The sequence below is a fragment of the Mus musculus genome, chromosome 5, assembly GCF_000001635.26.
Source record: "Mus musculus strain C57BL/6J chromosome 5, GRCm38.p6 C57BL/6J".
Lineage (NCBI taxonomy): Eukaryota > Metazoa > Chordata > Mammalia > Rodentia > Muridae > Mus > Mus musculus.
In genome coordinates, this window is record NC_000071.6 from 12,435,690 (window position 1) to 12,449,969 (window position 14,280).

At 34.1% G+C, this 14,280-nt stretch overlaps 1 protein-coding gene across 2 annotated transcripts in view; it reads left to right on the forward strand.

Moving 5' to 3' along the window:
- Sema3d (sema domain, immunoglobulin domain (Ig), short basic domain, secreted, (semaphorin) 3D) overlaps positions 1-14,280 on the forward strand; it is a 205,793-nt gene that overhangs the window by 52,529 nt on the left and 138,984 nt on the right. For both annotated transcript variants that reach the window (XM_030254046.1, NM_028882.4), the window contains one exon: positions 12,303-12,490. In XM_030254046.1, coding sequence (XP_030109906.1) covers positions 12,340-12,490 — 151 coding nt within the window. In that variant the 5' untranslated portion in view covers positions 12,303-12,339. The remainder of the gene's footprint in view (positions 1-12,302; positions 12,491-14,280) is intronic.

A 14,280-nucleotide genomic window follows, 5' to 3' on the forward strand; every position in this document is an offset into this window, starting at 1 on the left:
TTACTTACAATAGTATGCATTAATTTATGCCATGGATATTTCATCCTCATATTAAATGCATTAAGTATTCTTATAATCCACAATTTCAAGGGTAGCAGACAGCTAAGGTTAAGTTACTACCCACAGACATAAAGGAGGCACAGAACCCTTTTAATGACCACTCTAACACTCTGTGTCTCTGTTTCTGACATTGTCTAGGAATGTTACCCAGGATATCCTGGTAGGAATACTCAAAACAATTAGCTCTGAAGAATTTGGTAATACCATCATATTAGGTTAAAGAGTAAGGCTCATGATGTCAAGATAATTTTAAAATGTGAAACTTTGTTTTAGAAATTTTAAAATTTAGAATTCACTATCAGAGCCAAGCTAATGAAGGGATATAGACTGGGTCAGAGTTTTGGAAATTTTGAATTCTGGTAACTAATCTGAAGCACAAAGCAAATTTCTGTTATGAATAACTAATTCTTAGAGATCCATCTTCAACCAGAAATATTTTCAAGGTTATGTTGGAATATTTTCTAAAAACAAGATTTGTTTAGAAATACAACGGTATTGTAACAATGGCATTTGAAGCATCTTAGTCTCAGATTAACTCATGAACATACGTCCTCATCGCTATAATAATAAACACTAAATATTAAAGCACAAATGCTTTTGAGAAAGACTAACTAACTCTCTGCATATTGATGGTTGGAGTCAACATGGTTATTAATAGTTTCATTTTGTGACATCTGAAATTCAAATCTGATTTGAAAACTTGGTTTTGAAACTCTACAAATGACTTTAAGTTCCCTCAAAATACTGCTTAATGAAGACAATTCTGTATGTTTTGATCATGTGCAATGTATGTTTGAAACATACACTTATATACTCAAGAGCACTGGGTATTATCATAAGGATGTTTGAAACTCTGTTAACATTTAATCAAATGTATATATACATACCTACTGTAGCTTGCCAATTACCAAGTACATGATGTCACATCATTATTATTTGATAACCCAGAGAATCTACTCTCTACTTTTATCTACAGATAGGGCTATGTTTATAAACTTAAGTACTTGAATTATTTTTCTTATGGACACGAAGCACTTCAATTGTGAAAAATGTTTATTTCCCAAAGATATTTCTGCTTCCAAGGAGTGGGCTTCAGGAATGTAAATCAAAGCAATCTGCAATGCTGTTTCTGTTGCGCAATTTTTATAGGAAAATATGCTTCCCGTAATCTTGAAAATGCAGCTCCGTGTTTAAGCCATTGCACAATAAAAATGCATCTACAACTACTATGATGTATCTTTAGTAACAGATGGCTTAGCACAGCTAAATGAATAATTACTAGGAAGTGATCTCCATACTGATTTGGTGTGTAGGGAAAAACCATTGGACAATATCATAAAGATATTTATAACTTAGTTAATTTTTAATAAACCTTAAATAAAAACTTTAGATCATTTAACTAGATGCGACAAAAATGCTTTGTATCATTTTGTATTTACTTACAATTACATAACAGCACAAGCTATAGACAATCTAGGGAAAGCCCCAATACCAAGCATAAGAACACTCTTTTAGAGTTTGTGTGGGAGACCAAGTGACTTCAGAAACCACATACACTATTGCTGTTGATCTTGCTCACCTTCCAGTTGTTAAAGGAAAGTCCCTATTACCAAAGACATCACATTTTGGAGCTAGGACTTAAAAGATTTGAGCAGGATCTGACCTGAAAGTCTCCTGGATGTCTAGGAAGCAATGGACATTTCTACCTAGTTGTGCAATCTATGAATCACAACAAGGATCAGTATATCAAATTATCCCTTTATGCAATAGTGACTCTCATATTTTGGCAGTAACTAACAGCTGTCTAATTGACTTAAATCCTATTGAACAGGAGGGAAACCATGATTGGTACTGAAACTTAGCCAACAACCCAGGCCAATCTACTACTGTGACTTTCTCAGACTAATTTAAAACTGCATGCTAAAAAATACTTAACTTTATATCTACAGATAATTATAGTTCTCATCTCTTATCAAAGAAACTTCCTTTCAACAGATGGAGATTATGTAAAATCACAAAGGGTTAAAATGCACAGATCCAATAGTCACAGGGTATTCAACCCCAATTGTTCCATCTATAGCACAGCTTCTATAGCTATGGATCAAGACGAGGTACAAGTTATCATGGAAAGGCTGGATGAGACAACCCAGCAGGAGGAAAAGGGTCCCAAGTGTAGGCAAAAGAATCAGAGACCCACACGCATCCACTGTTAGGAGTTTTACAAAATCCCTAATCCAAAAGCCCACAACATATATGCAAAAGACCTAGTACAGACCCATGTAGGCTCCAGGATTGTTGATTTAATCTCCATGACCTCCTTTGAGCCCTAATTAATTGATTCTGCCAACCATGTTCTCCTGGTGTCCTTCACCACTCTGTTTCCTACAATCCTTCCTCTCCATCTTCCATGGTGTTCTATAAGGTTCCTTGAACCATGCCTAATTTTGTGGGTGGGTTTATGTATCTGCTTCCATTTCTTGCTGGAGGATGCCTCTGATGACAATTGATGTCCAATCTATGAGAATAGTAAATTATCATTAAGAATCATTTTATTGATTTTTTTTTTTTTTTTGTCAGTCATGTTTGGTTCTATACTAGGTTTCTGAGCTATTGAACTTCGAGTTACTGGGCATCCAGGAAGAATGAGGCATGGGTTGCCACTCCAGCTTGGGCAAGAATTTAGACTAGTCAGATGTTAGCCACTCCCATGAGATATGAGCCATAATTGACCCTATGATTTTTTGCTGGTTGCAGGCTAGATTGTTGGTCAAAGGTTTTGCGGGTTGACTTGGTCTCCCAGCCCCACCACTGAAAGTCTAGTCTGGTTACAGAATATGACAAGGTCAGGCTCTGTATCCTGTATTATTAGGAGTCTTCACTAGAATCACCCTTGTAGGACCCAGGATTTTCTCTAGTTTCTATATTGCCCGACAAATGTTCTCCATCTCCACCAATTCTAGACATCTCTCCCCATACTCCTTCCCTCCATCTCTCCCTCACTGACATTATCTCTTCTGTTCCTTTCCCTACCTACCCCTTGTCCACCCACATGATCTATTCTAATTCCCATCCCAGGAAGATCCTTATGTCCTCTAGAGCTCTTCTTGTTACTTAGCCTCTCTGAATCTGTGGATTGTAGCATGACTATCCTTACTTAATAGCTAATATTCATTCATACATAGGTACATACCATGGTCTTCTTTGGTCTGGGTTGCCTTGCTCAGGATTTTTTTTCCATTTCATTCATTTGCCTGAACATTTCATGATTTCATCTATTTTAACAACTGAGTAATACTACATTGAGTAAATGTATCACATTTCCTTTATTCATTTTTTAATTGAGGGATATGTAGTTTAATTTTACTTGCTGGCTATTATGAATAAACACACTATGAACATAGTTGAGCAAGTGTCTTTGTAGTAGGATGGAGCATTTTTAAGTATATCTACACAAGATGGTATAGCTAGGTCTTGCAGTAGATCACCAATTTTATGAGGAACTATCATATTGATTGCCATAATATATTACAAGTTTGCATTCTCACAAGCAATGGACAAGTGTTCCCCTTGTTCTGTATGCTGGCTTGCATGAGACGTTACTTGTGTTATTAATCATAGTCATTCTGACATTTGTAAGATGAAATCTCAATGTTGTTTTGATATATATTTCTCTGATGGCTGAAGATTTTGAACATTTTCCTTAAGTGTTTCATTTGAGATTCCTCTGTTGAGAATTCTCTGTTTATATCTTTATGCCACTTTTAATTAAATTATTTGGTTTGTTTTCTTGGGTACTTTATGTATTTTGGATATTATCTTCTACCAGATGTGGAGTTGGTGTTCTTATGTCTTATTGACAGTATGCTTTGCCCTACAGAAGCTTTTCAGTTTCATGAGGTCCCAATAATTTATTGTTGTTCCCTAGTGCTTGTGCTAACAGTGTTCTGTTTAGGAGGATGCCTCCTGTGCCAAATGGTTCAAGACTACTCCCTGGTTTTGCTATCATATTCACTAATTGGGTTTTATGTTGATGTATTTGATCCATTTGAGTTTTTTGAAGGGTGATAAATATGAATCTATTTGCATACTTCTACAAAAAGACATCCCGAAAGGTCATGACCATTTTTTAAAGATCCCAGTATATATTTCTAACTTTTTTACATTAAAAAATCAGATGTCCAGAGGTGTGTGGATTATGTCTGGATCTTTGCTCCAATTCCACGGACCAAGCTGTTTGCTTTTATGCCAACAACATGCAATTTTTATTACTAAATCTTTGTAGCAGAGTTTTAAATCAGGTTTGGCAATACCTCTAGAAGTTCTTTTATTGATTTGGATAGTTTTAGCTATTCTGTGTTTTTTGTTTAGTCACATAAAATTGATTTGTGTTCTTTCAGTGTCTGAAAAGAATTGTATTGGAATTTTGATTAGGATTGCATTGAATCTTAAGATCACTCTTGGTAGAATAGCCACTTTTCTTAAAATTTTTACCAATCAATGGTTATGAGAAATCTTCCCATCTTCTCAATTTCCTTCTTCAAAAAATTAAAGTTTTTGTCATCCAAGTCTTTCACTTGCTTTGTTAAGGTTACCCTCAAGGTATTTCATATAGTTTGTAGCTATTGTGAAGGGTGTTATTTTCCTGATTTCTATCTCAGTCCTGTTGTCATTTGAATATAGGAGGGTTACTGATTTGTTTGAATTTATCTTGTATCTAGCCACTTTGTTGAAGGTGTTAATCAGCTGTAGGAGTTCTCTGGTAGAATATTTGGCATTGCTTATGTGTATTATTATATAGTCTGCAAATAATGATATTTTGGTTCTTTTTTTCCAATTTATTATATCCACTCTATCTACTTCAGTTGTCTTACTGCTCTAGCTTCAAGTACTATATCAAATAGATATGTAAAGAGTGTACAGGCTGTTACTAAATTTAGTTGAATTACTTTAAGTTTCTCTCCCATTAATTTGATGTTGGCTGTAGGCTTGCCTTTGTTATGCTTAGGCTATGTTCCTTTTCTTCCTAATATAACCATAACTACTATTATGAATGTGTATTGGAATTTGTTAAAGACTTTTCAGCATTTAAAGAGATGAGTGTGTTTTTTTTTTCAGTTTGTTTATGTGGTGAATTAGATTGACATTTTGTATATTGAACCATTCTTGCATCACTGGGATGAAGCCTACTTAATCATGGTGGATGATCTTGTAATGATTTCCTGGATTCAGTTTCTGATTATTTTATTAAATATTTATTATATATCAAAAGCAAATTTGCTCTAAAATTCTCTTTTTTGTGTGTGTCAAGTCTTTATGTGTACCTGGGTTGGTGGAGTTTTCTCTCATTTTGGGGATGGTTTAATTTGTTTTCTTTGTTTTGGGGAAATAGGGTAGAAAAATGTGATCAAATTATATTTAAAATTAAAAAAAATAAATAAAGTCTCAGGATGTGAGAATGAGCAAATAACACTATATGAAAGGAGCTGGATGTAGATAAAGGTAGTGGGGGTAATGATGCATTGATATTTTAATTTAAAAGAAAGTTCTTGCCATATGAATTCAGCTTGATGCCATTATAGTCACAATGTCAGTGATCAGATAGTCTTAATTATTTTAAAGTAGTAAAGTATTATGTGTATTAGAAAAGCAGAGGTACTACTTTTCCTTTGTGGTTATTATAGTTTTTTATTTCCTGACTTGAGTCAAAATATGTAAAGGTTATTTTTGTATACACACACAAACACACACACACACTTGAGAGTGAATCCTAAATCTTGGTGTTCTTGGTATTAAGTTTTCATGTCTGAAAAAATTACTGTATATGTTAATTATTGTTCCGTATCTAAAAAATCAATATTAACAATTCATCAGCTTGCCTTATCAATTTTAACAAGATTTTGTAAATAAGCCACATCAATTAAATTCACATAAAATTTTACATATCTTGTTTCTCAAATGAAAATTTTAATGAGTTACCATCCATATAATAAGCTTTGTGCTTTTTATGTAACTTGGGGAAATGGCATGGGGCTTCTTGAGTGTTAGATTGTGCTTTTGAATCTCTGATTTAGTGGAACAGTGTGTAAAATCTCATAATCAGAACACTCCCTATTGGCTCCACATCTGAAGATACCCAAGGGTGCTGTTTGTCTCAGTGAACATCTGGAGTAGATTATATGCAGCTAATTGGCTCCAGGTCAAGCTTGTTACAGACAGTAGCATGCAGTACAACCTATGCAATTCACTAAATCCACCCACTTTGGGTAACTCACACCTACTTCTATTTATTCATAATTCCTCCCAGATGTAGGACTTATATACACATGTATTATGTATATGTGGACACTCACGTACATGTACACACAAAAATATTGTCTATATCAATGTATTAGTAGAGAGGTTATTGAAAAACCTTTACATAATCTATTAAAAGAACAAATATTGAATTTAAAGAATTGTTTGAAAGAAAAGGGGACAGGAATAATAGTGTGTAGAAAATCAATTTAGTAGTAGAAAAATATTCATTTTTAAGTTCTAGCATTTCCAACACTTTGTATGTATTTTATTTCTCCCCTTTGGTATGTTTCAGCACGTGTAGGCACTTACCAGAATGTCATCGCAGTAAAGCATGCAACGCTTTGATTTTTAACTTATTTAACATTATGAATGAGTGAGTTTATGAGAAACACTATGGCCACTGTTCACTGAAACCAAAGCATCAATCTTTTTAACAGACGATGTTGGAGGCACAGGGCATGTCTTAGCGATTAATGACCAGTTGGAGGAGTAGCTATCTCAGTACATAGCCAAGGGCCATTAACCTCAACTAGTCATTAATTTTCAGAAAATGTCCCAAACTGAGGTCATTATTGCTAATAAAATGCACATATGGTGTGTTCTCTTTCATGCTCTGTATGTAAACACACATCCCTGCTACACACACTGTTACATGGCCAAAAGAAAGGAGTCCTCCACATGTCCAGGAACTCTGAAATCCTGAACTTAATGGGGAACTTTTATCCATTCAGTCTATTTGTTCCACTCACCTCTCATGTTTTCAGAGGTTGTAGGGAGCATGTTTGCACACTAAGGCAACTGGTGAGATGGAACTAGATACTAGCAATCTTGTCACAGGTAGATAGACAGAAAGGTGAAAGAAGTACAGAATGAAATGAGACAGGCCTTGATGGGTGTAACAGGACTGACCTACACTACTGAGCAAACACAAAGAACAGTGAAGCAATGCACATATTAGGTTTCATAATGCCAGGAGACAAACCTAAAAGTTACACTTTCTCTTTGGTATGCTCCCCATCGAGTCCCACTCGTTATATACTACTCTTCTTCCCTTCTGCTCATAACCATCTATCAAAAACTATCTTGCAACCGTCTTAGCCTTTCCAGAACCCAGAGCCAGGGATCGCTATTTATTGAATTCTCTCTTACTGTTTTTGATCATTGTTCTGTCCTTCACAAATGAGTCTAGCTTGAACTTACTTATGAAGTATAATCCATGTCTATTTTAAACTTACTTATAAAAGGCTAATACTTTCTTAAGCTGCTTTTGATAACATTTCTTGTATATCTATTTTAGAAGTATTTTGTTGTATTTTAATTAGTTGTATATTGTACAGGTTAGTTTTTGTCAATTTGGTATAAAGACAACTGAGAAGAAGAATACTAACTGTGCCTCCCTTCGATTTGCCTATGGGCATGTTTTCCTTATGCTAACTGATATAGGAGGGCAAAGCTCACTGGAAGCTGTGGACAGTGTCATCTGTGACCTGGTGGACCTGAGTTGTCTGAGTTGTATAGGAAAAGTAGCTGCAGGTGAAACTGAAGCAATCTGACAGACAGCCTTTCTTCATGGTTGTCCCTTCACTTCTTGCCTTTAGGTTCTTATCTTGAGCCCAGACTCCTCTCAATGATGGACTATAACCTGTGAACTACATAAAGCTTTCTCTCCCTAAGTTATTTTTGACTTTGGTGCTTATCTCAACAAAAGAAATAACTAACACAGAAAGAAAATTTTGCTTCTTATGGAATGAATTTAATCTTGCCTCACATTAAAAAACTGAAAGTAAGATATGATATGAATGACTCAAATTATATAATATATAAGTACTATGTAATATATGTATCATGTAAATATTATGTAATATATATTTAAAAATACATATGTAAGTATATCTATACATGCAAAAATCATGTCAAGCCATATACATATAGTTAAAATTTACATAAAACTTAACCCAGTTGTGGTAATGCACATCTACATTCAGGAATCTAGGAGTCAAAAGTAAGTGTGCAACCTCTAGTTTGAGAATAATCTTAGCTATGTAGTATGGGACAAGAAGAGGCCACATAGTAAGACTGTCTCCAGGTAAATTCAGTGAGACAGCTCAGTGGTTCAAAATCCATACTGCTCTTGCAGAGAGCCCAAGTTCAGTTATAAATTTCCACATAGGGGTTGCTCACAATTAGTTATTCTAGCTTCTGGGGCCTCTGGGCTCTGCAGGGACTATTCAGAGGTGTGAGTCTGTGTGTGTTTGTGTGTGTTTATGCATGCATGTTCACTAAGAGATGGTGTGAGAGGGGTGCACATAATTAAAATATAAACATCTATTAAAATTAAATAGACAAACATAAATTTGTGATAAGCATTGTCAAAAGCAGCGAACACATGAGGTGAATCTATGAGACAACCATACATCATTTTCAAGAGCATAAGGACAAACTAAATGTTGTAAAATTGACTTTATAAGACATTGGGTAGTTGAAAGTATAATTTAAATCTGATAGGATAATTAAGAGATTTACAAGACAGAAGTTATTTATAGCAATAGTGCAAACATACTTCACAAGTGCTTTTTAAATTTTTCATGGGCTGCAGAATTGAGTTAGTTGTTAAAATGAGGATCCAAGTTCAAGTCTCAAAACCAATATTAAAATAAAAATGCTAGGCATGGTGACTTGTACTTGAAATACTATATTAGGGGAGATGAAACACTTGGACTTTCTGGTCAACCAACTTAGCTTGCTCAGTGGGTTCCAGGCCAGTGAGAGACCCTGTCTCAACAAACAAACAAACAAACAAAAAATCAAGTGGACATTGCCTGAGCAGTAACTCTAAAGACTGTCATCTGGAATCCCCAGAGACACGTACTTGTTCACAAGTGATCATGCATGTACACACAAACACATACACACACACATATGCACAAGCACAGGCATAGAAATGCACGCACACACACAAAAACACACATATATACACACACACACATATATGTATATATGTATATATATAAACATAAATAAAACCATTATTTAATTTTTAATTTTTAAAATTATTTCAAATGCATTATTTAAATAAGGATTCCATTAGTATGTCATATTAATATATGCATAATTACAAGTTGAAGAACAAAGTTTTAAACATGGCTGCTGGTCTACTTAAAATTTAATACTGTTTGTATGAAAGATATGAGGGTGTCATTTATGTGTACCAAGGAGTTTATGTGGAGAACAAAAGATGGAGCATATAGAATGAATATACTACATATCATGTTCATATATGTATATGTACATATTCATATATATATATATATATATGAATTTATATATATATATATATGATTTATTGGAATGGCCACAGGATGTAGGCTGTGGTCCAGCTAATTAAGCAGTGGCCGCCTATTAACAGAAGGTCCAAAAATTCAGCAGTTGTTCAGTTGGCAAGGCTGGATTTCTCAGCTGGTCTTCGGTATATGCCAGAATACTAAAGATGTAGGCCCTAATGTCACTGAATTAATGGAGTTGCCAGGAAGGGAGAAAGTAAGCAGGCAGAGAGCTTCCTTTTTCCATGGTTTTTATTTAGGCTCCCAACAGAGGGTGTGGCACACATTAAAGATCGATCTTCCTATCTCAAAAGATCTTGATTAAAGGTTTATCGTTTTACATCAAAGATCTGAATTAGAAGTAGGTCTTCTCACTTCAAATAATTAAAAAAAAATCCCACTCAGCAGATGTTTCAAGAAAGGATTTAGATAATTCAAGCAAGATGTAGTCAAGTTGAAAGCCAAGAATAGCCCTGACACCTTTTATTTGTTACATTGTATTCACTTGTATAAAATCTTCAAGAAGTATCAACTAAGTGTGAATAACATTGTGTTAAGTGTTACATTAAATAAAATATCATTAAATAAATATATAAATAAACTTGAATGCGATACTCTATAAACTATAAAATCACATATATCCAAGGGATAATTGTATTATTGTTAAACATATCTTGAAGATAATAAAAGTAATTGAGAAAATACAAATTACTCAGTGTAGATGGTTTTTCAAGACAGGGTTTCTCTGTATAGCCCTGGCTGTCCTGGAACTCACTTTGTAGACCAGGCTGGCCTCGAACTCAGAAATCTGCCTGCTTCTGCCTCCCAAGTGCTGGGATTAAAGGCATGTACCACCACGCTGGGCTGGTAAAAATATTTTTAGAAATTACTTCCCCACACTAGGAAAGATGGGGCCCTGCACTGTGGATGTTGCAGCAGAATGAGGAGGGCGGTCCACTTTAATGGGAAGAGGGTATAGGACCACCTTTCCTTGTTCTATGAGGAGGGGTAGCCAGTATTTGTCCCAGCCTTGGGCTCTGGTTTACTATTTGTAGTTACTTGAACAACAACAACAACAACAACAACAACAACAAAATAGCCTTTTCTACAAACACACACACAAAAACATACATAAAATTGAAATAAATCCTCAATACCTATCAGATATATGCATGAACTAATATACCTTAAGATTTAATGTTATTTTATTTCCAGGGATGGATTTTACCTTCTAAAATTTAAAGTAACTTTAATATTGAAAATCTTTATCAGTTCTGGGTGCTAGCTTACAGATATAACACCTTCCTAGCATGAAGCAGTCCTGTGCTTTGATCTAAAACAGCAAAAATCTGAACCAATGAACAAAAGTATATCACACACTTCAGAAAACTGAGTAATTTATACCCCTAGAGAAAATAATCAATTTTAGTTAAATAAACATGAAATATTTATTCTAAAAAAGTAATTAATAACACTACTCAAAATAGGATTCATGTTTTCGTTGTATGACGCTATTAACAAGGAAATACCTATGTTATCTATTTAATAGTTTAAAAGAACAGGCATTACATGCAGGCTACCTGCTAAGCTCCAACCTCACAATATCTTTCCTATTGACCAGAAAAACAGATGATCTTTAATGGTAAAGAAAGAGAAGTCAAAGACCACATTAGAATTTGAAGATCAGTGGAGGCTAAACTAACAAAAACTACTATATGTTTAGGCATGAAGAAGGCAGCCACTAGATCAAGGCCTGATCAGTTGTTTTGATCTATCTGTTAGTTAATGACATGACAGTAAAACAGTTATATAACTCTGTACCTGTTTTCTCAACAGTGAAATTACTTAATTAGTTTTATTCCATTGATATTTGGATTATACAGAACACATTTTGAATTTATCTGATGTAAATGTTTAATAAATGCCATATTGTGACTTTGAATTTTAGGTTTAGTTCAAAATATGGATGTATACATTTTACATTTTTATGTATCTTAAAGAATATCCTGATGGCTGCTGATGACATTGTCTATTCATAAATTTTCATATTTTACAACATAATATTACATGCAGCCCTGCCCTATGTAGAACAGATTCATCTGCAGCAATAGAATAGAGCATGCTAACAATCTAAATTATGTACCACGGTCTAATTTCACCAGCTTAAACATCTGTAAGGCCTTGTAAGCCAAAAAGAGAGATATATTATCTTTTGTCTATTCCCATTTGAGGATCTTCTCTATTTGATGGTTGTTACGAGTCACAAATAGAGGTCTACCACCATTTTTATTTTATAAACACATTCATCAAGGTTTGAAAAAAAACTTGGTTCCTCAGAAATATGCATTAAGCAAAAATAAAGCAACTCGAGTAGAAGAAAGATATTCATTAACAAAATAGTTGAATTTCTACCAGTACATTCATCCCTGAAACTAAAGGCAAACTTGCGTTCTATTACTTAGCTCTGATTCAGTTTCTCTGCATCATGTCTGTCAAAACAGAGCAAAAGAAAGGAGGAATGATGCCTTGGCAACCTGTTATCTTTTCAGAAAACTTGCTAACTCTAGGAGAATGTAAGACATTACATTTGAGTAGTATTTTCTTTTTCTTTTTATCCTCATTAAGGGTGAACTAACAGTGTTTGAAAAACAAAATTTTCATCATGAATGTTACTAAAGATGAGAACCCAAGATCCAGAAGTCAAGATCTTCACCTTTTTCATGCTTGGATGATGTTAATCATGACGGTGCTCTTTCTTCCTGTCACTGAAACGTCTAAACAAAATATTCCAAGACTCAAGCTAACCTACAAAGGTGAGTACATAATTATCTCACATCAATAGGACACCTGAATGTCTTCTTTGAACAGTTATTTCTTTTATTTAAAATGCATATTTAGTTCTACAAAGTAAGATCAGTCAGAATATTATTTAGAACATGGGCTACAATTATTACTTTTATGGAATAAAAGATACCTAAATTAGCCAAGTATATTTCTAGTTGATATTCATAATGATTAATTTAGTCTACAACGTAGAATCAAATCAAATAAAATCTATAACAATATAAAAGTTAATAAGTTCTATGTAATTGTTACTAATTACTGTTACTATTCCAAGGTAAATTGTATTTTGAACTGTAAGATATTATTAAACCTAAAATGTTTCACAGTCTACAATAGCTGAGAAACCAATTGTACATGTTTCTTTTAGGGGCAAAACCAATACGAAATCTATACAATTCAAGACAATAATTAAAACAAAATCTAAGATAATTATTTGTAAATATTTACATTAATATGAATGAGTAATGTAAAAACATAATGTAGTTATTCATTATGTTAAGTATGTGAGTCTGTGTATAGTTTTTCCTTTAAATCTTGATAATGAAGTCTTTATTTTTTTCCTTTCTTGTGATTTATACAAGGCTTATTAATACAAGTTTTGAAGACTCTGCAGGGAAAGTCAAACAACTTTATTCTGAACATGTATTAAAGTTAAAATGGTACTTTTAGTATCTTCTGGTCTTTAGGATGCCCTTCCTCCAATAAAAATTAATATTGGTGATAAAAGTCAATTGTGTTTCAAATGAAAAAGGAAACCCAATATTATTCTTTTACTTGTTGCTCATGCAATATGTTGGTATTAGGGTTGGAATGAAGGACAGTGGCAGAGCTCTTGCCTCACATTTGCGGGAAGTTGGGTTCAACTCCCAGGCATTAAAAATAAAAACGGGGGAGGGGGTGGAGAGCTGTCTCAGCCATTAATAGAGCCGACTCCTCTTCCAAAGGTTCTGAGTTCAGTTGTTAGCAGTCACATGTTGGCTTACAACCATTAGTAATGGAATCTAATGTCCCCTACTGGTGTGTCTGAAGACATACACATGAAATAAATAAAGAACTAATTAATTAAAAAGATGGAAAATGTTGATATTTCAATTTGATGTTTTGTCTGTTAAAGAGTTGAGAATCTTTAAAATGTTCATATACTTATAAGTATATTATAATTTAATTATATTATTGAAATATAGGAGAAACTTCTTTATATAAATGATGGATCTCAATATGGGGTGGATTTTTATTCAACCAAAGTTGAAAGCTATACTTGAAAAATATATAATTAATTAATTAAAGATGTACTTTATTTCATATTCCTCCCCACCGCACCCTACCCCACATCCCAGAAACCTATTGGCATCATGTAAGGTGTGTTTGGAAAATAAAGACCAAAGCCAAGAATTTTAACCACTCTAATCTCATGCTTATGACCTTCTTTGCTGAATGCTGAGGTTACAGCCATGAGTCACTAAGACTGGCATGCTCCTGACGATAATTCCTTTTATTACTTGGGTTCTCTTAAAACCATTGAACAATAGGCAACAGTGTGAGTGTAATCCACTGGAAGGCATAGCACATACAAAAACACTTTAGATGCTAAATTAGCATATTTAAGGTCAATGATGCTGAGATTGATGAGAGCTTTGATCAGACAGAATGAACAGCCCCCCACTAAGCACTTTGAGCACTCAGGCAATGTGTTGCAAAAGCCATATTTTGGTAGCTGGGTCACTTATGCATGCAATCCCAGGACTCATAAGCTTGAAGG